The sequence below is a fragment of the Notamacropus eugenii genome, chromosome 2 (assembly GCF_028372415.1).
Source record: "Notamacropus eugenii isolate mMacEug1 chromosome 2, mMacEug1.pri_v2, whole genome shotgun sequence".
Classification (NCBI taxonomy): Eukaryota; Metazoa; Chordata; class Mammalia; order Diprotodontia; family Macropodidae; genus Notamacropus; species Notamacropus eugenii.
In genome coordinates, this window is record NC_092873.1 from 16,407,319 (window position 1) to 16,431,621 (window position 24,303).

Consider the following 24,303-nt stretch of genomic DNA (forward strand, 5'->3'; position numbering starts at 1 on the left):
AACTTTTATTAAAAATATTTTGATACTTATATTTCAATATGTTTTAATTTCCCTCCATAATCCTATATATTTTATTTGACTTTAAAAATATTGTTTTATGGGAAGTCTCCCCCAGACTGTCCAAAGAGTCCAAGATCCAACAAAAGTCAAGAGCTCCTGGAGCTGATGGAGGGCGATCTTACAGGGGAAAGCACTAGAAATGGAGAACACCAAGGAAGACCCCCTGCTAGAGATGGGATTGGCACTGAGGCTCGGATATATGTTGTGTGTTCTTCCTGTCTCTTGACCACTGCCATTCCCTCTCTGGGGGGTTAAGCTCCATGAGGGCAGGGAATGTTTTCTTTTTGTCTTTGTGTTCTGATTTTCTAACACAATACCTGGCACATCGTAGGCACTTCAGAAATGTGGAATTGAATTGAATTCTCTGGGCTTTCATTTGCTCATCTGTAAAATGAAAGGGTAGGATGGATTGGTGCCTAAAGTTTCTTTAAGGACTAAATCTGTGATTCTCTGACTCCTAGTTTCACTTGGCAGGTCGAGTTTGGGGGGATGGGGGCTTGGCTGATCCCTGAAAATCCTTCTGAGGCAAGCAGCCATCCAGGCTCTTGCCAGAACCTCCAAAGGGCATTAGGACCCTGAAGGGAGTAGGCTAGGCCAAGAGTTGGGAGAAAGGGCTTTGCCCCTGAAGATGGGAATCCATCAGGTGAGCAGGCTGGCCTTGGCCTCAGCAGCTCAGGTAGAGCTCCAACCTCAGATAGGACAGCCTCAGAGAGTGAGAGCTGCCTGCTTCTCCCTGCTTCACTCACGCTCCATGTGGCGAGGAGAAGGATGTCTGGACCCCCTTCCTGACAGCTTCATCCTGCAGCCACCAATCTTTTACCCGGTGAGTAGTTTCCCTGGCTGGGGAGCTCTTGGGCCCAGGCCCTCGGATCTCCCAGGTTCTAGTAATGAACACTGTGAAGTGGGTCAGGTTTAACCCTTTCCCCCCACTGCTAGTCTCTGGCTGTGGACGATTCTTCTGTCCTCGGAGCACCATGTATACAGTGGAGTGGAAAGCACCCTGAATCTAGAGTTGGGGGATCCTGGGTTTGTGACATGCCACATGGCAGAGTGGGGAGAGCACTTGTTTTGGAAGCAGGAAGACAGGACTTTGAATCCTGCCTTGACAGTTAAGTGCTGTGTGGCTGTGGTTAAGACTTACCCACTTAGCCTCAGTGTTTTCTATAAAAAGCAGATGATAATAATACCTTCAGTTCCTACCCCCCACCGGGTTGCTCTGAGGCTCCTGGGAGATCTTGGTAAAGCATTTTGCAAACCTTAAAGCCAGTTAAGTTAGCCTTACTGTTCCTGGTGCTATCTTTGTGACCTTGGACAAGTCAAGGGGAAAAATCCCGCCCTCCCCACCCCCATCATTTGAGCTCTTCCAAGTTGTATAACCACTATGATTGTGACAGATGGAACTGGACCTCTGAGATCCTTTTCAACTCTAAACAGATGATTTCTGTCATTCTAATTCTAACTCAAGTGTTAGGGACTTACGTATTTCTCCTCCCCAGGAGCATCTCATACCCTGTGGCACCTGGTTGGAGGACCAAAGAATTCTCAATTTAGAGTGGAAAAGGACCCCTTATCTAGACCACCCTTACCTATTTTAGAGAGAAACAAACTGAGTCTTAAAGAGATCAATTGGCCATTTATACTTTCCCACCCTGGGTCCCTAATTTTATTTTTTTTTATCAATGTAGTAATAAAAGGGAGTAAGGTGGGGGGCATGCTTTCGTGTGTCAGTCACCGAGAGATTAAGCAACTTACACAGGGTCACATAGCTAATAAGTGTCAGAGATGAGATGTGAACTCAGGTCTCTCTGACTCCAAAGCAAACACTCCTAACTATCCCCTCTTGTATTCTTCCTCTCTGAGAGAGGCCTTAGTTACCCATATGAAAGTAGAACAGATGATTAATTATAACATATTAATGATTATTAATAATATGATATATTAATGATAATAAATAATGATAAACTAGATGATCTCCAAGTTTCCCTTCATTTCTAACATTCTGTGATCTCATATTGTTGGAGTGAAGAAGGTAGTAGCCCCTTCCCCAAAACTTAGTCATGCTCCCACTTTTTTTTCCAGTTATCAAGCATTTATTTGTTTCTCCTACCACCTCCTCCCTCTCTCACCTCTTTGAAAAAAGAAAAAGGAAAGCAAAGGCTTTGGAATGAATATTTATAGTTGAACAAAACAAATTCCTGTATTGTCCATGCTCAAAAAAGAGGGGGATGAGTCATTCTACATGAGTCCCTCATCTCTCTATCCAGGTATATTCTCCCTCATCAGACCTGGAAATTGGGGTTGATCACTGCGTCACTCAGAATTCTTAAGTCTTTCGAATGTGGTCACCCTCTCAATGTTCTTGTTTTTGTACAAAATGTTCTCCTGGTTCTGCTTCTTTACCCTGCATCAATTCTTACTACTCAAGATATTATGATGTTTTTACAATACTATTATATTCCATTTATACACATACCAATATCTGTTCAGCTGTTTCCCCAATTGATGCACATAACTCCTTAGTGCCCAGTACTTTGCCAGCACAAAGAGAGGCTACAAATATTTTTGTACTTAATGAGTCTTCCTCCTCTTTCTTTGACCTCTTTGGGATATAACTGGGTCACAGAGCATGACCACTTAGTGACTTTATGGGGATAGTTCCAGTTCCAAATCAATTCCAGCATGGCAGGACCAGCTCACAGCTGAAGCAGTAGGGCATCAAAGTGTTTGTTTTTCCACTAACCTTCCCAGCATTTGTGATTTTCCTTTTTTCATCATCTTTGCCAAGATGATGGGCGTAAAGTAGGGTTTCTTTTATTTGTATTTCTCTAATTATTCATGAATTGGAGCATTTGGTTATTGATAACCTGGATTTCTTCCTCTGACAACTGCCTGTTCATATGCTTTGATCATTTATCAAATGGGGAAAGGCTCTTATTCTCTCAAACCTGAATCAGTCCTCACAAAGATCCCATGATCTGTGGAATCCTGAATGACTGATTTAGCCTCGGCAATGAAGAATTTCTTCATCTGTAAAATGGGTCACTCCCTCCTATAGTCTGTGTTAGGAAAGCAGTGGGTAGCCCTTGGAGCAGTATCCTTGGTGGACTGGCTCTATCCTCCTGCTAAGTTCCTCCAAGGTAAGGATGATCTCTTCTCTGAATGTTGTTCCTTTCCCTGAACAAAGTCCTGTGCAATAGACATTTAATATCTGTTGAATTTGGAAGGACTGCTGATCTACACAATAACCATCCACAGTTCCAGAGGACTCATGGTGAAGTAGGCTGCCCCTTCCTGCCCAAGGAAGTGCCCTTATAAGATGAACTTCTTGTTAGGCATTTAAGCTGTCCTCATTTTGAGGTGGCACCTGGGTGATATAAAAAAGAGAAATGTGTCTCTGTGATATCAAGAGACAGAGACAGAGAGAGAGAGAGAGAGAGAGAGAGAGAGAGAGAGAGAGAGAGAGCCTCCTCTCCACACTTTGTCCTTATAAAGCAGACCTCTGGGAACTAGCTCTTCTTGGACCTTCAGTCCCCCTTCCACATCAGAGCTGATGGCAGGGTCCAGAGCTGGCTCCTCTAAGATCGAGGTACTCTAACAATCCTGGGGAGACCAAGCCTGGCTGAGCAGCAAGATGGGGAAGTAGGAGTCTGGCAGAGTTAGATAAAAGTAGAAATACTCCTTCCCTCCCCACCACCCATTCCCTCCGCACAACCCCCAGCAGCCCTGTCTTGTCCTCCATTGGGTCAATGCCCCAGCCCATAACTTGTCACATATCAGCAAATGAGCTAAAAATGAAACTTTGCTGGTTTAAAAGGGATTAAATGGGGCGGAGCCAAGATGGCAGAGTAGAAAGACGCATATATGCTAGCTCTGAACCCACAGCCCATAAAATATCTGTAAAAAAAGAATTCCAAACAAATTCTGGAGCAGCAGAAGCCACAGAACAACAGAGTGGAGGAGATTTCTGTTCCAAAGAGCCTGAAAACCTCTCGCAAAAGGTCTGTTGTGCTGCGGACATGGAGCCGAGCACAGCCCTGAGTTGGCCACCCAGTGCCGAGAGGAGCAGATCCAAGCAGGCTTCAGGGACAGAATCTCCAGCAGCTGCGCAGGTCCCTCCACCCACAGGTGACAAGGGTCAGTGAAAGAGTCTCTTTGGAGGGTCGAGAGGGGAGTGGGGTGCCCCCATAACTCAGGCCCCCTCAGGAGGCAGCAGTGGAGGTGGGAGTAGACCAGGGCTCCCCAAGCAGGCAGGAGCCCAGATCCATTGTTGAAGGTCTCTGCATAAACCCCCTGAGGGAACTGAGCCCAGTGAGGCGGCCCTGCCCCCACCTGAGCACCTGAACTTGATTTCACACTGAATAGCAGCCCCGCCCCCACCCCAAGCCCTGAGGTTGGGAAACAGCATTTGAATCTCAGACCCCAAGCGCTGGCTGGGAGGATCTGGAGGTGAAGTGAGTGTGAAGAGAATATTCAGAAGTTAAGTCGGCTGGGAAAATGCCCAGAAAAGGGAAAAAAAAATAAGACTATAGAAGTCTACTTTCTTGGTGAACATGTATTCCCTCCCTTCCTTTCTGATGAGGAAGAACAATGCTTACCATCAGGGAAAGACACAGAAGTCAAGGCTTCTGTATCCCAGCCCACTCAATGGGCTCAGGCCATGGAAGAGCTCAAAAAGGATTTTGAAAATCAAGTTAGAGAGGTGGAGGAAAAACTGGGAAGAGAAATGAGAGAGATGAAAGAAAAGCATGAAAAGCAGATCAGCTCCCTGCTAAAGGAGAACCAAAAAAATGTTGAAGAAATTAACACCTTGAAAACTAGCCTAACTGAATTGGCAAAAGAGGTTCAAAAAGCCAATGAGGAGAAGAATGCTTTCAAAAGAAGAATTAGCCAAATGGAAAAGGAGGTTCAAAAGCTCACTGAAGAAAATAATTATTTCAAAATTAGAATGGAACAGATGGAGGCTAATGACTTTATGAGAAACCAAGAAATCACAAAACAAAACCAAAAGAATGAAAAAATGGAAGATAATGTGAAATATATCACTGGAAAAACAACTGACCTGGAAAATAGATCCAGGAGAGACAATTTAAAAATTATGGGCCTACCTGAAAGCCATGATCAAAAAAAGAGCCTAAACATCATCTTTCATGAAATTATCAAGGAAAACTGCCCTGAGATTCTAGAACCAGAGGCCAAAATAAGTATTCAAGGAATCCACAGAACACCACCTGAAAGAGATCCAAAAAGAGAAACTCCTAGGAACATTGTGGCCAAATTCCAGAGTTCCCAGGTCAAGGAGAAAATATTGCAAGCAGCTAGAAAGAAACAATTCAAGTATTATGGAAATACAATCAGGATAACACAAGATCTAGCAGCTTCTACATTAAGGGATCAAAGGGCGTGGAATAGGATATTCCAGAAGTCAAAGGAACTAGGACTAAAACCAAGAATCACCTACCCAGCAAAACTGAGTATAATACTTCAGGGGAAAAATTGGTCTTTCAATGAAATAGAGGAGTTTCAAGCATTCTTGATGAAAAGACCAGAGCTGAAAAGAAAATTTGACTTTCAAACACAAGAAGGAAGAGAAGCATGAAAAGGTGAACAGCCAAGAGAAGTCATAAGGGACTTATAAAAGTTGAACTGTTTACATTCCTACATGGAAAGACAATATTTGTAACTCTTGAAACTATTCAGTATCTGGGTACTGGGTGGGATTACACACACACACATGCACACGCACACACACACACACATAGAGACAGAGTGCACACAGTGAATTGAAGAGGATGGGATCATATCTTAAAAAAATGAAATCAAGCAGTGAGAGAGAAATATATGGGAGAAGAAAGGGAGAAATGGAATGGGGCAAATTATCTCTCATAAAAGAGGCAAGCAAAAGACTTATTAGAGGAGGGATAAAGAGGGGAGGTGAGAGAAAAACATGAAGTTTACTTTCATCACATCCCACTAAAGGAAGGAATAAAATGCACACTCATTTTGGTATGAAAACCTATCTTACAATACAGGATAGTGGGGGATAAGGGGATAAGCAGGGTGGGGGGGATGATGGAAGGGAGGGCATGGGGAGGAGGGAGCAATTTGAGGTCAACACTCATGGGGAGGAACAGGATCAAAAGAGAGAATAGAAGCAATTGGGGGCAGGATAGGATGGAGGGAAATATAGTTAGTCTTATTCAACACGACTATTATGGAAGTCATTTGCAAAACTACACAGATTTGGCCTATATTGAATTGCTTGCCTTCCAAAGGGAGGGGGTGGGGAGGGAGGGAGGAAAAGAAGTTGGAACTCAAAGTTTTAGGAATAACTGTCAAGTACTGTTCTTGCTGCTAGGAAATAAGAAATACAGGTAAAGGGGTATAGAAAGTTATTTGGCCCTGCAGGACAGAGAAGATGGAGACAAGGGCAGAGAGGGATGATAGAGGAGAGAGCAGATTGGTGATGGGGGCAATTGGAATGCTCGGTGTTTTGGGGTGGGGGGAGGGGACAAGGGGGGAGAAAATTTGGAACCCAAAATTTTGTGAAAATGAATGTTAAAAGTTAAATAAGTAAATTTAAAAAACCCAAAACTTAAAATAAATAAATAAATAAAAATAAAAGGGATTAAAATCTGACCAACCTGTAAAAAACTGGAAACACAAAGCTGGTGCTCATCAGCAGGGGAATGGCTGAATAAACCGTGGCATGAAAATAAAATAGAATGTTTTTGTGCCGTAAGAAATAATAGCTGTAGGAACCCAGAGAAAGAAGAGAGAGAAGGCCTATGTGTGAGGAGCTTTGCAAACCCTAAAGCCTTTTATGAATACTAGATGTTGCTGTTATGCCTCACAACAACTTGGTAAGGGAGGTGTTACTCTCCCCATTTCACAGATGTGGAAACTCAGGCTGCCAGATGTTGACCAGCTTGCCCAATATCACACAGTCAATCAATGTCTGAGACAGGATTCAAACCCAAGCCTTCTGCCTCCAGGTTCACACCCCTGTCCCCTCTATCATGTTGTTTCTCTCAGGAGATGTAAACAATAGTGATCAGTCCATCAAAAAATATCGATTGGTTGGGCCCCAAATGGGACCGTTCTGCCTTCCGTTCCATTGGGATATGAGGGAGAAGGGTAGCTGGGCCTCCTGAGCCACAGTACCCCAGTGCATATGACACACATTGACATCACCCCAGAGGTGAAAGGTAGGGCTGGGTGAGGAAGGAAACACAGATTGAGAAGAATGCTCTTTTTTATCATATAAGGACTGAGATTTTTCTAAAATCATGAATACCCTCTATGTAGCAACAACAATGATGACATCCAGCACTTAATATTGTATCTGGGCTCTCATTTGAGCCTCAAATCCCACCCCTATGAGGTTAGTAATAACTGTCCTCTGCCCACCTGATAGAAGAGGATCCTAAGGGTCAGAGAAGCCATTTGGACTTGCCCATGTTCACTCTAGTACATTTTAGAGGGAAAGTGCAAGGCCACATCTCTTCTTGATCTCATGTCCAGTTCTCTTTTCATTACATTACATTGCCTTAAAAACAAACGTACTTCAGAGTGTCTCTCTCTAGTCTTCCTGTCTCTAGGGTGGGTGCCCTGCCTCACCTTATCACCTAGCTCATGACTTTGTTTTCCTGGATGGTTCAGGTAATCCCCTATGCCACAACAATTTTGGGTGGCCTTCATGCTGGGAAGATGGTTGTGGTCCAGGGCCTGGTCCCACCTGATGCTCAGAGGTAAGGGGGTTCAAGTATCTGGAGGGTTCCACCATTCTCAGCAACCCCCCAGAAGGTAATGATGGGGAAGGGGGTAAGGTTACTTGCTTTACTCCATAGTACCCTGAAGTTGCACAGGTACTTGGTGCTAGACACAGGGCTGCCAATTGTCTGTCTCATTACCCTCGAGTTAAGGTGAAGGGGTTCAGGGTATGAGGCTAGTTGGCATCTCCCATCCCTCACTGTGTTGGCCTCCCCAGGTTCCAGATCGATTTCCAATGTGGTTGTAGCCTGCAGCCCCGGCCAGACATCGCCTTTCATTTCAACCCTCGATTCTACACCAATAAGCCCCATGTGATCTGCAACACCCTGCATCAGGGACGATGGCAGCGGGAGGCGCGCTGGCCTGGGCTGGCCCTGGGCAAAGGGGATGGTTTCCTGATCCTCTTCCTCTTTGGAAATGAGGATGTAAAGGTAATAAATAGGTGAAGCAGACGATGGAGAGCCCTGGGCTGTCCTCACTCTGGGAGGGAGAAGGAGAAAAAGAGAAGAAGGAAAAAGAAAAGGAGAAAAAGGGAAGAGGAGGGGAAAAGGGAAGGAGAAGGGAGAGAAGAGGAGGAGGAGGGAAAAGAGAGGGAAGAGGAAGAAGGAGGAGGGAAGTGAAAGGAGGTCAGGGTGTCTAGAAAAAAGAGAGAGAGGAGGAAGGAAAGCCATCATAGACTAGAAAGAGAGGGGGAGTTCTTTGATATCCAACATTTGCTGTTGACTTGAGATCCTTCCCAGAAGCCTAGTGTTCCTGATAAGCTCATTCCTGATCCTAAAAGAAGTGGGTGGGAGCTGGCAGAGGGTAGAGAGAGCCTGGGCCATCTTTCTGTCCAGGTGAGCGTGAATGGCCGACACGTCCTCCACTATCCCTACCGGCTCCCGCTGTCAAGAGTGGACACCCTGGGCATTTATGGCCACATTTTTGTAAAAGCTGTCGGATTCCTGAATAGCATTGTAAGGATGTCTGGGAACCCAGACCTGGGGCAGTGGGACTCCCCATCCCACAGACTTGGGTGGGCAGGCCAGGGCTTTCTGCCTCTGGCTGGGAAGTATTCAGGGAGAGAAGACGAAGGCTTTTGGTACAATTGCCGAGACACAAGATAATTTACAGGGGAGGGAGGGGAAGGGGAAACTGTGAGCTGTTCCCTGGATGAAGCAGATGGCTTCTTGGGCAGTGATGGGCCCTGTAGGCACAAAAGGAAAAGACTAGACCCCACTATGTGCCAGGGAACAAATAGTCTCTCTGGGCAGTACAAGCCCTAATACATTGAAAAGCCACTAGAGTCTCTGAAGTGGCCAATTAGGGAAGTTTGCTGACCACAGTCCCCCACCCCTTGTATTTCTGTGGACAGCCCTTTGTGGATGGTGGAACAGAGTACCCAACTGGACATGTGAGTATAAAGGGGGCTTCCCAGGGTCTGCTCTTCTCTAATGAGGGGCCTTGAGCAGCTGGCTGTGCTCCCTCCAGTGTCTGAGCTGCTCCTTCTTCCTTCCCATGCTGTGCTCTCCAGGGTGGGCAGAGACCTGAGCCCTGAGGGCGGGAAAGTGGGGGAGATTACTGTGTGCAAAGGGTGGTCAATGCCCCTCCCTGCTTCCCACCCACTCTCAGCTTGCACAAGTCCAGGGCTGCCCCTTTTCCCATTGCCCTGGTTCAAGGGGACTCTGCCAGGCCCAGGATCAGGTGCCCCGAGGCCTGGTCAGGAACTCTGCCTTTTCTGCACCACAATCCCTTCTCCTTGGCTCCATGGAGAAGAGCTGGAGAGCCTGGGTGAGAACAGACTGGGTGCCCAGAGGAGCTTACCACGAGGGTGAGAGTGGGGGCACTGGTCCAATGGAGGAGACACACTCTCCCCAACGCCTTTTCCCTTGACAGCCTTTTTTACTGAAAAGCTCCAGATTGGTGAGTGAGACTTTCCTTGCCTTTGGGAACCTGCTATTCCTGGGGAGCCCAAAGGCCAGGACAGGGAGATTTCAGGCTGAAAAGACTTTCACAAGAGTTAGGGTCTAAAGGGAAGACCTCCCTTTTCTTAGCAGGGGCAGCTGTGAGAAGGCCTGGTAACTGGAAACCCCCTGAGGGCGGGGACTACTTAGCCTCAGCACGAAGATTTATACCCTGCACATATAAATGCGCACTGAATTCAGAGGGGTGAGGGCCCAGGAGGTTTTCTAGAAAAAGACTTTCTTGGACATGGGCCCAGGGCAGACAGCCTTGGTTCTGTCCTTGGAATCTTTTCTGGGCTTGAGGATCCATGGCCTGAAGCTGCCTTTCTTGCTGTCACCTGGGGAATTTGTGGGTGGGGGTGTTCAGTAAGAAGCTTTGGTCTTGATTGGAGTGGGGGGAGGGCCATTCTGTTTCCCCTGGGGTCAGCTTTTTCTCATGTGGGGCACCCTCTGGACAAAGGCCTCCTGGGATCTTCCTAACTCTCCCTTCTCCTTTCAGGCAGTTCCCTGCACTTGGCCTCTTCCCAGGGGCCTGTGGCCAGGACAAGTCATTGCTGTTCGGGGCCTCGTCTGTCCCAACCCTCAAGAGTAGGTACCGGCAGGATAGAGGAAGTGGGTGGTCCAATGGGGAAGAGAAGGAGTGAGTTGCCTGTATGGCGCTTGGTGACCAGGGCAGAGGTAGACCTGGGGAGGGGGGCAGCCAGCTGCAGGACAGAAGCCAGGGGGATCTTCAAACTTCAGAACTGGAGCAAAGAGCCAGGCACTTCCAGGGCCTCTCCTTTAAGACTCTTGATGAGTCAAGGACATGATGCTAATGACCGTCTCTGAAGCAGATTCTAGGATTCTCCCCATTTTAGAGATGAGGAAAGTGAGGCATGACAACCCCAGGGCCACACATCAGTTAAGTGTCTAAGGCCAGATGTGAATCCAGCATTCCTTCCACCGTCCCATACTGGGGTCCTCATATTTCCAGGCTTGCTGGGTATAAACGCAGGCAGCCAGGCTCCTCTCTTGGGGCAGCCCAGCCCTGAGAAGCCCAAGCACTCTATCTTTTTTTGACAGGAAGGACATCAAGATGCTATGCACAATCCCCCTCCCTTCCTTCCAAACCCCAATACCCTTAACCTTTATTCAGCACCCTCACCCCCTGGCCCTAGCAGGAAAACACACCAGGGATTGTTATCAGGTCCCTGCTGTTCATCATCTCAGCTCAGAGGTAGCCCTGGGCTCCCACGGGCCATGCCAGGGGAGTCAAGCCCAAAAGGCTTCTGATCTGACTCCACTTATCCCTTGAAGTCTGGCTACTAGAGGCTGAGATACGAGGCCACCCCAACTCCTGAGAGGGTCACTGATGTCGCCCCAGAGGATGACTTTAGGGAGCCAGCCCAAGCACCAATATCTGCCCAATGCCCTCCCCACTGGTAGTACAGTGGAAGGCATGCTCCCTCTGGAGTCAAAGGCTCTAAGTTCAAATCCCACCTCCCAAACTTCCTGCCTGTGTGACCTTAGTCAATTCACATCATCTCAGAAGGGCTTCAGTTTCCTCACCTTCAAGGTCATATCTATGATCCCATGAGCCTTTAGCTTGTGCCTCTGCTATCTGTCCTTCATCCAGTACCCAAAGCAGTCAAGGGGGCAGGGAGAAATTCCATCTCATTATAATTAAATGAATAGTTATGTTATAGATTATTCAGTAACCATTATTATTATAGCTAGCATTCCTATCATACTTTACATACTCTAACTCATGTGATCCTTACAATGACTTTGTCAGGTAATTGCTACTATCCCCATTTTATAGATGAGGACACTGAGCCTAGGGAAAAGAGGGGCTAAGTGCCCTGCCCAGGCTTGAGGAGCTTGGGGCCTTCCCTGGGGCCACAGAGGCCTCTCTGGTTTCCCTAGGGAGCATTTGGTCCATAAGTCCCTGAGTCTCATGGAGAGGTCAAGAGGGGATCTTAAAGACCCTCTCATCTACGCCTCTCATTTTGCATGGAGAACATTTCCAACATCCCATTCATAGGATCTGATGGGATTTTAGAGTCCACCCAGTTTAAAGCCCCTCATTCTATAGAGGAGGAAACTGAGACTCAAAGAAGAAAGTGACTTTCTCAAGGTCACACAGGAAGAAAGCGACAGTCAAAATTTGATTCTCAGGACCTCTGACTCTAAACACAGTACCCTTTAACTGTACCCCTCTTCCTTAAGAACCAAATTCCAGTCCCTTTCCCCTATACCCTATTTCACTTTAGCCCTGGCTGGCTAGGATAGAATGACCCAGAGTATGTCAAGGCTGTCATCAGGCTCACAGATTCCAAAGGCTGGGAGAGATTAATGCTTTGGTGCCTAGAGTGGATGAGTTCTTATGGAAAATCACCTCCTTCCTTCTTTGGGTGGGAAGGAGAGTAGGTGGGAGTTATAGAAGGTCTCAGACTCTTTAGCCAACTATTGATTCTTAAATCAGTGTCCCACTATCAATAGAGCACCAGATTTTGCACTAATTCTGCTATGTCATAACTGTGTGCCCTTTCCTAGGCCTCATTTTCTCAATTTAATGAGAGGATTGGCCTCTGATGTTCCTTCTCCTTCTAAAGAGTACTTGATGTAGACATCATGTCTTCTATGTGTGGTTCTGGCTGGAATGACTTGAGGAGGCAGCCCTGGGGCTTAGGGCCCAGTAGTATCTCTGTTATTCTGATAGGACCAGAACCGCCAGCCCCAAAAGCTCTTGGATAGGCAGGAATATGCCCACCAGATCCCCAGAATCCATTCTGGGGTTTTAGCTAAGTGTGTGCTCTCCCCATCTCCCTGCCTTTTCCTCTCTCTTGTGTGGTCCAGATTCATATTGAGCCTACGGGACGATTCCACCCACTCATCCGTGATGCTTCAGGTTTGCTTTAGAAATAGGACGTTGGCTTGGATCTCCCCCTGGGGCCGGAAGGAACCCATCTCAGCCCCTTTCCTCTTTCACCCACAGCGCTTCTTTGAGGTGAGGCATTCCAAGAAGCAGGGACTGCTGGGACACTAGCAAGGCATTTTTTTCCTAAACTCACCCCACCAAGAACAGATGGATCCAGGGGATGGAGGGTGAGGAGACGAGTAGCACAGCCAGAATCTCCTCCAACAGCCTCATTTTATTGATGGGGACAGGGATAAAGGAAGTCATTTGCTGAAGTTCATAGTTTTTTTGGTGAAACAACTAGGTAGGACTTGTCTATTTTCCATCCTATTAATGTAGTCATATTACTATGAGGAAGTAAATGCACTTAGCTTTGTATGGTGGAGAGAGAACTTCCCTCAGAGTCAGGAAAATCCTGGTTCAAGTCTCACAGTCTCTGACACATTAATTGGCTGTGTGCGACCCTGGGAACCATACTTAACATCTCTGTGCCCTGGATGACTCCCTAAGGCTGAAAGTTGCCAGCTAGATGTGGACCTGACTTGGGAGGAGGATTTCCCCTCCCCCCCCAGAGTTCCCTGTACCAAAGAAATCACTAATCCTGTTCAAAAGGAAAAAAACCATGTATCCTAAGGCCTCCTGCTAATGCTTCCTGGTATCAGGAAGCTGAGGTTGGGTTCTCAAAGCTCACACCAATGGAATGAATTGAAAAGACTGAGTCCAGGCTTGGGCTGCATGTGTGTTGCCTGAGGACCAGCTCCATTCAGAGAGACATGTCCCCAAGGGTGTCACAGGAGAGGGAGTTTTTCAGCCACAACCGTCTGATTTAGAGGGGAGGAGGGCTGCAATCAGCATGGAAGAAGGGCTTGGCCACACCAGCACAGTGGGAGATCCAAGACCTCTCTACTGGATCATCATTACAAACGTACCCAAATAGAAGAAGGCTAGAATGAGAGTCGGGAGGTCTGTGTTTCAATTCAGACCCTGACACTTGCCTGATGTAGGCAAATCCTTCCTTCTCTTCCTGCCTAGGTCTACTCATGGGTGAGATGAGGTGACTAGGACACATGGCTTCTGACACCCCTTCTGGCCCTAGAGCCTCTCTGCCTCCATCCCAGCTGGCCAGCTCCACCTGCCAGCTCCCTGGGCCCAGGATACTCTCCCTCTTAGTTTCCTGAGCAAGCCCACGAGTCCCTGTCTTTCTTCCCTAGGTCCTGCTCCTGTGCAGGGACAATGGCCTCAAGCTTGCCCTGAATGGGAATGCAGTGGGGGCGGCCAGCCTAGGGCAGAGGACCTTGGGGCGCCTCCGGGAGCTTCGGATCAGTGGCAGTGTGGAGCTCTACTGTGTCTGGTGCTAAAGGCCCATGGGGGCATCCCTGGCCAGGAGCCTGTCCATGGGCAGCCTGAGCCTCTGTCAGCTGCTCCTCTGATTCCTGACTCTCATGTTGGCTTCAGAGGCTCAGGGATACCTACCCTCTCACCCTAGGATTCCCTGGTCAAACTTGGGGGTGAACAGGCATGCATTTTTCAGAGTGGAAGGGAGATGGTTACTTCTAGGCCAAGGGTTGACAACTTCCTTAGCAGTGTGGAGCGAGGCCCAGACAGAATGTAATACTCCATGTGTGAGCTGAATCAGGGCAGGATAGAGGGGGACCTAGTAGAGGTTAGTGATTGGAGAGCTCCCCCTGTGTTTTTCTTTCTCTGTATCCCAGCAGCACTCAGTATAGGACCTGGCACATAGTAGGCACTTAATAAAAGCTGAACTTGACCTCCTTCTGGGTGCTCTTAATGCTTCCTAAAATCTCACTGGTTTTTGGTGGGTGTTCTTTTGGCTGCCATGACTACCTGATGCTTTGCTGGTCCAGCTTGACATCTGCTAAAACCTTCCCACAGACTGGTGACCTTGGATACCTGCTCCCAAACCTCTGGGGCCTGGTTGTTCCCTAGAGTGGTCAGGATACAGAAACCTCTGTGCCACTAATGGGGTCTGCAGAAGACTTTCTGCTCCTTGGAGAGGAGGCTGCCTCCTTCCCCCACCCCCAGCAGTGGGAGTCAGGGGCCCTACTCCTGTCCAGTGGAGTGCCAGTCTTAGAGTCAAGAAGACAAGAGTTCTGAGACACCTGTTTGCCTCTCTCAGCCTGAGTTTTCTCATCTGTCAAAATAAGGAAGTTAAACTAAATACCTGCCAAGATCTCTTCCAGCTCTAAATCTGTGACCCTAAGTGTCCCCCATTGTGGCCCCGAAGCTGTTTCTCAGGACTTGGGCTCACAGAGCAAAGGCTGCTTTCATTAGGAACATTGTTTAATGATTCTACTTAAAGGTTTACTCTGCGACTCTTAAGGCAGGTCAGTGAGTGGACAGGAGGGATTAGCTGGGACAGGGGCCAGAGGCAGATCCCTCTCTGCCCCCTGAGAGCAGCTCCCCGTCATCACCACAGCCCCTCACAGCTGCTGTCAAGCTGCCTCCCGCAACTCCCTCTCTCGGGCATCAAAGGCTGCCTTGGTCTCCATGAGCTGTCCCAGGGCCTTCTTCACCTCCTCCATCTCATGCTCAGCCTGCTGGTAGAGCTGCACCAGCTCGCAGTTCTCCTGGCGCAGCTCTTCCATCAATAGGCGGGCATCCGCGTTCTGCCGCTTGCAGCGATTCCGGATTTGCTGCGCCTCACTCAGCAGCATCTCCACTGACTTCGCCACTGACTTGAGTTCATCCGTGGACGTGGAAGGTGGGTCTGGGGTGAGGATAGTAAGGGCATCAAATTAGAAAAGGGGAAATGCCCTGCCTTGGACAGCCACAAAACTCAAAGTTATGATAATGGACAAATGATTGGAGTCAAAAGAAACCAGGTCTGTGTCTCAGCTTCCTTGTCTGTGAAGGGAAGAGGTTGGATCTGGTGGGCTCTTTCTAGTCTAAATCAATAATCCCACAGCCGTTTCTGTCAAATGGTAAAGCATAAAGATGGAGACCAAAAGGTGCACAATTGCAAAATTAGACTCATTTTCTCTAACTGTTTAGGTGGCAGACTGGATAGAACCCTGGGCCTGAAGTCAGTAAGACTCATCTTCCTTACTTCAAGTCTGGCCTCAGATACTTACTAGCTGTGTGACCCTGGGCAAGTCTCTTAACCATGTCTGCCTCAGCTTCCTCCTCTTTAAAATGAGCTGGAGAAGGAAATAGCAAACTGCTCCAGCATCTCTGCCAAGAAAACCCCAAATGGGATCACAAGGAGACAGACATGACTGAAATGACTCTTCAACAAAGATTTTTTAAAGGAGTACATGCTACCATTCTTGAAAGGTTTGCAAAGTCATTTTCCTCTGAACAGCCAAGAGCAAGATGAGTTATCCATTATCCCCACTTTGCAGATGAACAAATTGAAGTTTTTTTTCCCCAGAAATTGCCCCAGGTCGGACATCTGTGAGGTGTCCAAGCCAGGATTTGAACCCTGAACCTAGTCCAGCACTCCTTCCAATGTACCAGCTGCAGAATTGTCCAAAGTGAGATGCTTGACAACAACCACCAAAAACACCGCAATGTTTGTTGAGGTCTTCACACAACTCTAAGCTTGAAGAGCATTATATGACTTGCTCTGAGGGAAGCAGGTGCCTGTACCAGGGCCCGTTGTCACTGGTACAAAGGAAGAGATGTGCCCAGGGACCCTTTCCCCTCATTTCCAGCTTTAATCCACCACCTCTCCTTCTAGGGCCATGACCACACTAGGAATGTCTTCCCCCGCCCTGCCTTTATATTTCCTGAATATAGGATTTCAGGATTTAGAACGAGATCATCTGACCCCACCAACCATTGGGTCCAAACCTCACATTTTGCAGAGGGGGGCACTAGTACCCAGAGAGGGGGAGGAGCTTGCCTAGCATCTCATAGTTAATAGCAGCAAACTCCAATTGCTTTGGCTCTGAGCTCTCCTTGCCTCTTACCCTCATTCCCATTCTTCCTTCCTTCTCTGCCTTCCTTCCCTCCTTTCTGGGGCTTTTCTTGAATCAAGGCCTAGGTGAGCCCTTCCCTCTCTGGTCTTCCTTACCAGAGACCATCTTCCTGCCCCCTGACAACAATTCAGCCTCTCTTAGCTCTGAGTCTTTCGTCTTCTTTTCCATCCACAAGTCTTGGTATAAGAAACCTTGCTCTTTCTGCCACCCCCTTAGAAGCCTAGGCCCCCGCTCCAACTGCCCACTACACCCCAACAGTTTCCCTGCTTGCCACTCTTGGCTTCTAATAAGACCAGCCTGGGCTGTATCTTGGCAACTGTGGAACCTGGTCAGAATTCCAGGTCCCTGATGACCAGGGAGCAGAGAGATTGAAGCCACTAGCTACCATTGTGGAGGGAAAAGATGCCAACCAATGAGGTGGGGAAAGAGGGCAAGATGGAAGCAAGGCCACTAACAGAAAAAATCTCAAAGTAGGGACCTGATCCTCTAGAAGTTGTCTTGGGGAATGCTCAGAATGAGCCAGAGCTGGGGAAGGAGGCTAGTTGGGACCAAGAAAAGGGATTTTATTTTTTAAAAGCTATAAATATAAATTATTTTGTTAAATATAATTATATAAATGGGGGGAGTAGAGATAAGATCAGGAATGTGGAAACGATATTCCTTCTGTCCATTGTCTGCTGTCCTGGTCAGGCAACACCTCCATTTTAGGGACCACAGTTTCAGACAGATCGTTGAGTAGCTGAAGAGGAGGGGCCAGAGAATGGGGAGAGGCCTTGAGTCAATGTTCGGTGAGAAAAGGTTGAAGGAACTGGACACATTGAGCCAGGAGAAGAAAAGTTATGAACATACCTCCACATACCTGAAGGGTAGCCTCGTGGGGAGAGGATTGGCCTTGTTCCATTTGACCCCAGAGGGTAGAACCAGAAGCAAAGAAGGGAGGTTGGAGAGTGAGAGGGGAGGTCAGGGAGAGCTACAGAGAGAGAGAGAGACAGAGAGAGAGAGAGAGAGAGAGAGAGAGAGAGAGAGAGAGAGAGAGAGAGAGAGAGAGAGAGAGTCAAGCTTAATGGGAGGAAAACTATTCCAAAGAGGAATGGTCACCTTGGGAAGCAGGAGAGGACCACTTGTCAGGGATGTTAAGGTAGATTATGGGCTCAACTAGCCAAGCTGGTGGCTGAGATCCCCTCTGATCTGAATACTCTGTAGTTCTGGAGCATCCCAGTCCTCTTTCCGTGACACATCACACTCACGATGCCTGACCCCTGGTCTGGGACATCCACCCTCTCCTACACACATCCCCTCTCCAGCTCTTTCCACTGACTAAAGAAATGCAGACATGGAGGATGCCCCATGAGGGAAATGTGTTCCAGCATCTACGCCCTTAGGTGTCCTAAGACCCCAGACTGTCACTGGACATCAGGTGTTAGATTTGAAGTCAGGAAGGCCTGAATTCAAATCTGACCTCAGACACTTACTAGCTGGGTGACCCTGAGCAAGTCACTTGTTTGCCCCTGTTTCCTTCTCTATAAAGTGAGGATAATAGCACCTACCTCATAGGGTTGCTGTGAGGATTCAAAAAATGCTAGTTATTATTGCTGATTAATTACCTGATTAGTGGTTAAGGGCAGACCCCTCTCCTGGCTCACACTGAGCTGCCAGTACCCCCAGGCTCACTCATAAGCCAGTGAGGGTGGAGTGGAGTGCAGCACTGAAGTCTCATGCTGCCAAGGGGAGCATGATGACATGTGCCTCAAACAACTTTTTAAGACAACTTCAGCTGAGTGAAGACTTGTGGGGTGATACCCTGGAGAGGAGGAAAAGTCCCAGGCTCTCAACTCCCTCTAAATGTTCCCGACTTATGGTTCTCTTTATTTGCCCAGCCATTTCTTATTATGCACCAACAGACAAGCCTGGAACAACAGTGGTCAAGTGGGAAAATCCTCAGTGCTGGAGTCCGAAGGTCTGGGTTTGAATTCTGGCTCTGCCACTTACTAACTGGGTGACTTTGGGCAAGTCCTTTCTGTTTCTGGGTTTCAATTTCCTGTAAAATGACAGAGTTGGACCAAAGGATTTTCAGGCCCATTAGTCAGTCAACAAGAATTTATTAAGGACATACTTTGTGCCAGATGAAGGCCCTTCTAGTTCTACCCCTATAAAGGCCTGAAGATGGGGAAGGAGTCCCTTTGAGACTCCGAGTACCTCACTGCCCACACCACTGTCCTTTTGAGCTTGTGTTCCCTTCCTCTAGATACATCTTGAATCCCACTAGCACCCAGGTCCATTCTCCCTCAGTTCTTAAGGAATTCATTCATTGGCTCATATCTTCCTTCCTTCTGCTTCCTCCTTACTCTACACCTCTTGGGGCTTACCTAGCCTTAATCACTGAATGAGCATTGCCTCAGTCAAAGGGAGACCTGTTCAAGACCTTAGCTTAAAAGGCCAAGGTCTCCCACTGCATCGGATCAGCTCCAGTCATCCTGATCTTTACCTGGCCACTGGACTCAGATGGCTCTGGAGGAGAGAGTGAGGCTGCCGACCTTGCACAGCCCTGCCTCGCTGTAATCCAGTCACTCATATGTCTGGTGCCACTTCCCTAATGTCATGGCCCTCTTCAAGAACAAGGGACAAATAACAACACCTCTGGGGAGCCAGATGTGGCGCCTTCTCCATTTCCCCATCAGGTAGGGGACCCCTCCCTATTGTTCCCACCTCCATCTCCCAAGAATCCCTCATCCGTTGGTCGTATCTTTCCAGGATGCCCTGAATTCATGCCACCACCACAGAAGGATGAAGCATCTCAGCTGAGAGCCCCAAACACCCCTACCCCACCCCTTAAATGTCCCACTCAGTTGCCCTGCTATCCAGGGGAGGTGTAGGGGGCTAGGATCGCAGCATGGCAAGCCAGGATTCAGAGTCTCAACTAGGAGAACAGCTTCTTGGAGAATGAGAGGAATCCAGATTAAGGATGGGGATCAGCACAGTTTTTACTAACACAAGAGATTCACAGCCTTGGCTTACAAGCTCTCTGTACATTCAGTGCTTTAGGGCAAGGAATCTTTTTCTGTCCCAGATGCCTTTGGCTGTGAGTCTGATGAAGGCTTCTCCAAGTAATTTTTTAAGTGTATAAAATATGTAAGATTAAGGAAAGTAATTATATTGGACTACAGCTAGGTCCCAGTGATTGCAAATAATGAAACACAGGAAGTGGTTGCCTGTATTTGAATGAACACAATTTAAAGTGATAATTATGTGAAGTAAGCTCACTGGTTCCAGCCTAATGGAAATAGGCACTGAATTTGAATAATGTCACCACTTCACAGGATTGTTAACTCTGAAGCTAGATAGTGCAATGGACAGGGGGCTGGGTCCGGAGAAACAAAGACTCATCTTCCTGAGTTCAAATTCAGCCTCAGACATTCACTGGCAGGGTGATTCTGGGCAAGTCACTTCACCCTGTTTGCCTTAGTTTGCTCATCTGTAAAATGAACTGGAGAAGGAAACTCTAATATCTCTGCCAAGAAAACCCCAAATGGGATCACTAAGAGTCACATGACTGAACAAAAAATTCATGAACCCCAAATTTAAAACCTCTAGTTTAGGGGAAAGGGTGATAGGTATGATTTGGGTAGGATTAGAACCTGACCCTAAATTCATGAGGAGGCTGTGAATTACACCAAGCCACCAATCAGCTCTCAGCACAAGATCCTGATGACTTGCAACTAAATTGATTCCTCTGGGATGTTGACAGACAATGGCTTAAATCAGATCAAGGACAAAAAAGAAAATAAATAAAAAGAATGAGATTTGAGCACAGAATTCCATTTAGAAATCTGTGTCTTGGGGCAGGCAGGGGGGTGAAAAAAGCGTTGGGTTTGAAGTTTGAAGAAAAAAAAAGATTTCAAATCCCCTCTGTTATTTAATAGCCAGTGTGACCCCCTGGGTAAATCACTCCTCTTTTGCAGAACCTCTTTCTTCATCTTTTAAATGATGGATTTGTATCAAAGGATCTCTAAGGACCCAGTCAGTTCTACGACCTGTGAGCTTGTGATTCCAAATCAAACACCAAGCATAATTGTAGTAGGCACTGAAGATACAATGACAAAAATGGAACAGTCCCTGCCCTCAGAGAACTTATAGTCTAAGGGGGAGAGGCAAAACACATACATGCACACACACACGCACACACGCACACACACACCACGAATCAGACGTGATTTCACTGGTACAGGGAGTTCCCACTGAATAAAGTTTCTCTACCATCTGTTCTTTTATTAAGAATCTTAGATTTGCTTAGAGCAGAGATGGGGAATCTACAATCAGAAGGTCACCTGTGGCCCTTTATCAAGTCCTTTGGTGTGGCCTTTGATCAAGTCCAAGTTTTATAGAACAAATCCTTTTATTAAGGGAATTTGTTCTGGGAAGTTTAGATTCAGTCAAAGGGTCATACTTCAGGACTTAGAGGGAGACATGTGACCTTGAGACTGCAGGTTCCCCACCCCTGGTCTATGGCTCTGAGATCCACTTACCAGGGTTCACACACCCAGGGTTCAGCAGTATGTGTGAAGCTGCCCTCAGGAATCAGCTCAAACCCTGCCTCTTACATTTTTTCCAAGCCACTCCACTTCTGGTCCTTTCTGAGATTACTCTGTGTGTGTGTGTGTGTGTGTGTGTGTGTGTGTGTGTGTGTACATATGGATGGATGGATGGATGGATGGACAGATGAATGGATGAATGGGTGGGTAGACGGATGGATGGATGATCAATCTATTGTGAACCAGTACAAAAACTCAGACCAATTAGGTGATCAGTAAATAAACGAAAGCATTTATTCAGAGTTGAGGAATTGCAAGTCAGGAACGTGTGCCGTCTTTTCAGACAGAGAAGTCCAGGGAGGGAGGGAGAGGAAGGAGAAAGGGTATTCTCATAGGGTTTAGCCATGGGAAATAGAAGGAGGGTGTATACACAGAACAGAACTTCAAGAAGAGAGTGTGGAAGAAGCATCCTTGAGATTATCTATGTCCAGAAACAGGGCTATTTAGAACCTGCTGAAGTATATGGGAGTCATCTTAGAAATTTCTGGTCAGAGCAGATTCCCAGGAGTTGACCTAAGCTTTTTTTTTCTTTAACCTGTTTCCACTGTAGTAAGGAGTCCATTTAATCTGCAGGTAAGAAGATTTGGGATAGTGCTGACATGGGAGAGATTCAGGTCCTCCAGGAATGAGGGCTTGAGCCATTTGATAAATTCAGAATTGTTGTTGGAAGTGTCCTTGTCCTCAGACAGAAGCACAGCGTGGCACCCAGGGGAAGGCTGGGGAGGCAAAGTGGGGACAAAGTAGATCCTGTCCCCCCACCCCTGCTTGCAGTGAGATTCTTAAAGGCTCCCTGGAGCCCTTTCTGTCCATCCGGGCACAGCTGGAAGCTCCCAGCCTCCCTCACCAGCAGTGAAGAGCAAGTGTTCTGAACCTTCCAGGGTCCTCTCTTCAAGTGGGTAAAATAAGATGCACAGAATGACAAAGGAAATCAGCTCTTTGGAAACGCAGCTGCCAAAATACTTAAAAGCTGTACTTAATGTGATGTATAAGTAGAGGCTGTATCAGATTGCACGCTGTCTTGGGGAGGAGGAAAGAAAGGGAGGGGGAGAAATTTTAAAACTTAAAATCTTATGGAAGTGAATGTTGAAAACTAAAAATAAATAATTATCTAAATATTTTAAGGCAAGTTCATGGGGTCCAGACTAGGAACTTCAGGACTAAATGGTGTCTGAAGTCCTAAGATACCAGAGGCTAACCTAAGAGCAGGTTGGAGCCTGCAGGAGGTTGTAAGCCAAGAGACATCTAAACATGAGGAAATGGGCATCCTGGAAATGGCTCTGACAAGGGCAGCTCTGTCTCCCACTTCTTTTGAAGTGGCTGCAGCCATATAGCTGGCCCAGGCTAATAGAACTAATAAAACTACACTTGGTCTTCAGTAACTCATAGCTTTTTATCTCACTTAACAGGCACCAGTCCAGACTCTTGTCTAGGAACTCTTATATCTATTCGTCTCTGACTTGGTCTCTGCCTATTCTGATCCAGCCTTTTCTTTTCCTACCCAATGCATGGTTCATTGGGTCCAGGTCGGTCCAGGTCATAATTCAAAGACACTTAAATTAAAATGCATTAGTAGATGCACAGTAAAAGTAGAAGCATTAATGGAATCTAACTTAGAATTGGTCAGACAGGTAAGAGAACAGGAGGAGGGGGTAGTTGGTTTTTAATAACCAACAGATGGTTTTTAATAACCATTTATAATAACCATTTATAACCATTTATATTTAACCATAAAAACATTTTATAGGAGTGGAAGATGAGTACAGACAGAAGGCCATCAGATTAATCTCCTAGGAGTGTACTCATAACCTGTGACAAAACAGATTCATGATGCCTAGTTGTGTCAGATTCCAGGGTTTCAGACCCTGCCTGTTTCCCCTCCCACCTTTACCCTAGAGGGTCTAATTTTTTAAGGCTAGAGGGGTTTTCAATCTCTCTTGCTCATTCCCCAACAATTAGTAGTTTATCAAAGATGGAGAACTCAGATAAGGGTGCTAGAATGCCACTAATTCTGATTTTCTTCCAGGCCTGTGATGGGTCTTTATAATTCATTAGCCCCCACATCTATGGCACAGGAATTCTAGCTTGACTAGACTCCTTTTTGATGTCTTGCTTCACTGAATTCTCACTTAAGGTCCATCCTGCTCTTTATCTCTGATCTTATAGTGGAGCAGTACAGGATTATACAGGGTACCTGTGGCTGAGCTCCTGGCCAGTCTTGGCAAATTCATGATTAGTCACTGCATTACTTGAGATGAGCTGATGGGGCACTAATGATGGACCCCTAAAAGGCTGGGCTTTCCCACATGTCCCAGGTCCCTGGCATTTGCCTGAGGCTCATCTCACTAGAAGCCTTTCAACTGTCCTAGCATTGTGGCTTTGACTCTGCCCCAATCTCCAATTCTCTGTTACCTCGACTCTTACTTCAGGATCACCCCAGGCCAATTCCTACCCTTAATCCCAGATAGACCCATTCTCTATTCCATTGCTTGATCATGTCCAGATCTTCCCACAGTCTATCTTGTGCCCATTAAATTGCTTAGATTCTTAAAATCTGACCAATAGCTCGGATTCTTAATATCTTGCCCACCTCAACCAGTGTTTAAATAAACCCTGTCTCTGACAGAAGACTTGAGTCGAATTCTTTCAAGGCAGGACCCATGTCTTCAGTCCTTGAATTCCGGGGTTCTCATCACCCCTAGACCACAATAAGGTGGCCTTCGGTGTTCCCATTTATCTTCTAGTTCTCCTTCTACTCTCTTAGTTCTGCTTTGGTGCACACAAGTCTGCCCAGAGTTTTCAGAAATTCTAATGTTTGTTGTTACTTAACAGGGACAGACATAGGAACTGCACCTCTGATTTCTCACAGATGAAGAATCTCTTTACTAATTCAAGTTACTACCTTTTCTGAAATAGCGTTTTATTTCTGGCTCACAGTCACCCAAGTCTTCCTGGCCTGTATTACTTATAACACGATAATGTTCTGTTATGTTTCTAGATCACAAATCAGTCAGTCCCCAGTCGGTGGACATCAGCTTTATTTCCAGTTCTTTGCTACCAGAGTTTGCCACTAAGAATATTTTGATATATATAGGACCTTTCTG

At 46.9% G+C, this 24,303-nt stretch overlaps 1 protein-coding gene across 3 annotated transcripts; it reads left to right on the plus strand.

Annotated features, from left to right (window-relative positions):
- The first annotated feature begins 591 nt into the window (after positions 1-591).
- LGALS12 (galectin 12) lies at positions 592-14,440 on the plus strand. 3 transcript variants are annotated; one of them, XM_072638899.1, is made up of 10 exons: positions 592-883; positions 7,720-7,808; positions 8,048-8,261; positions 8,667-8,786; positions 9,185-9,223; positions 9,706-9,732; positions 10,273-10,361; positions 12,612-12,762; positions 13,705-13,726; positions 13,884-13,927. In XM_072638899.1, exons 1-9 carry the CDS (start codon positions 689-691, stop codon positions 13,723-13,725), a joined length of 945 nt encoding a protein of 314 aa, XP_072495000.1. In that variant the 5' UTR covers positions 592-688; the 3' UTR covers position 13,726; positions 13,884-13,927. The 3 variants fall into 3 exon arrangements, with proteins under 3 accessions (XP_072495000.1, XP_072494998.1, XP_072494999.1); XM_072638897.1 differs by lacking the exon at positions 13,705-13,726 and having other exon boundaries at positions 597-883; positions 13,884-14,440; XM_072638898.1 differs by lacking the exons at positions 9,706-9,732; positions 13,705-13,726 and having other exon boundaries at positions 597-883; positions 13,884-14,440.
- Positions 14,441-24,303: the final 9,863 nt, after the last annotated feature.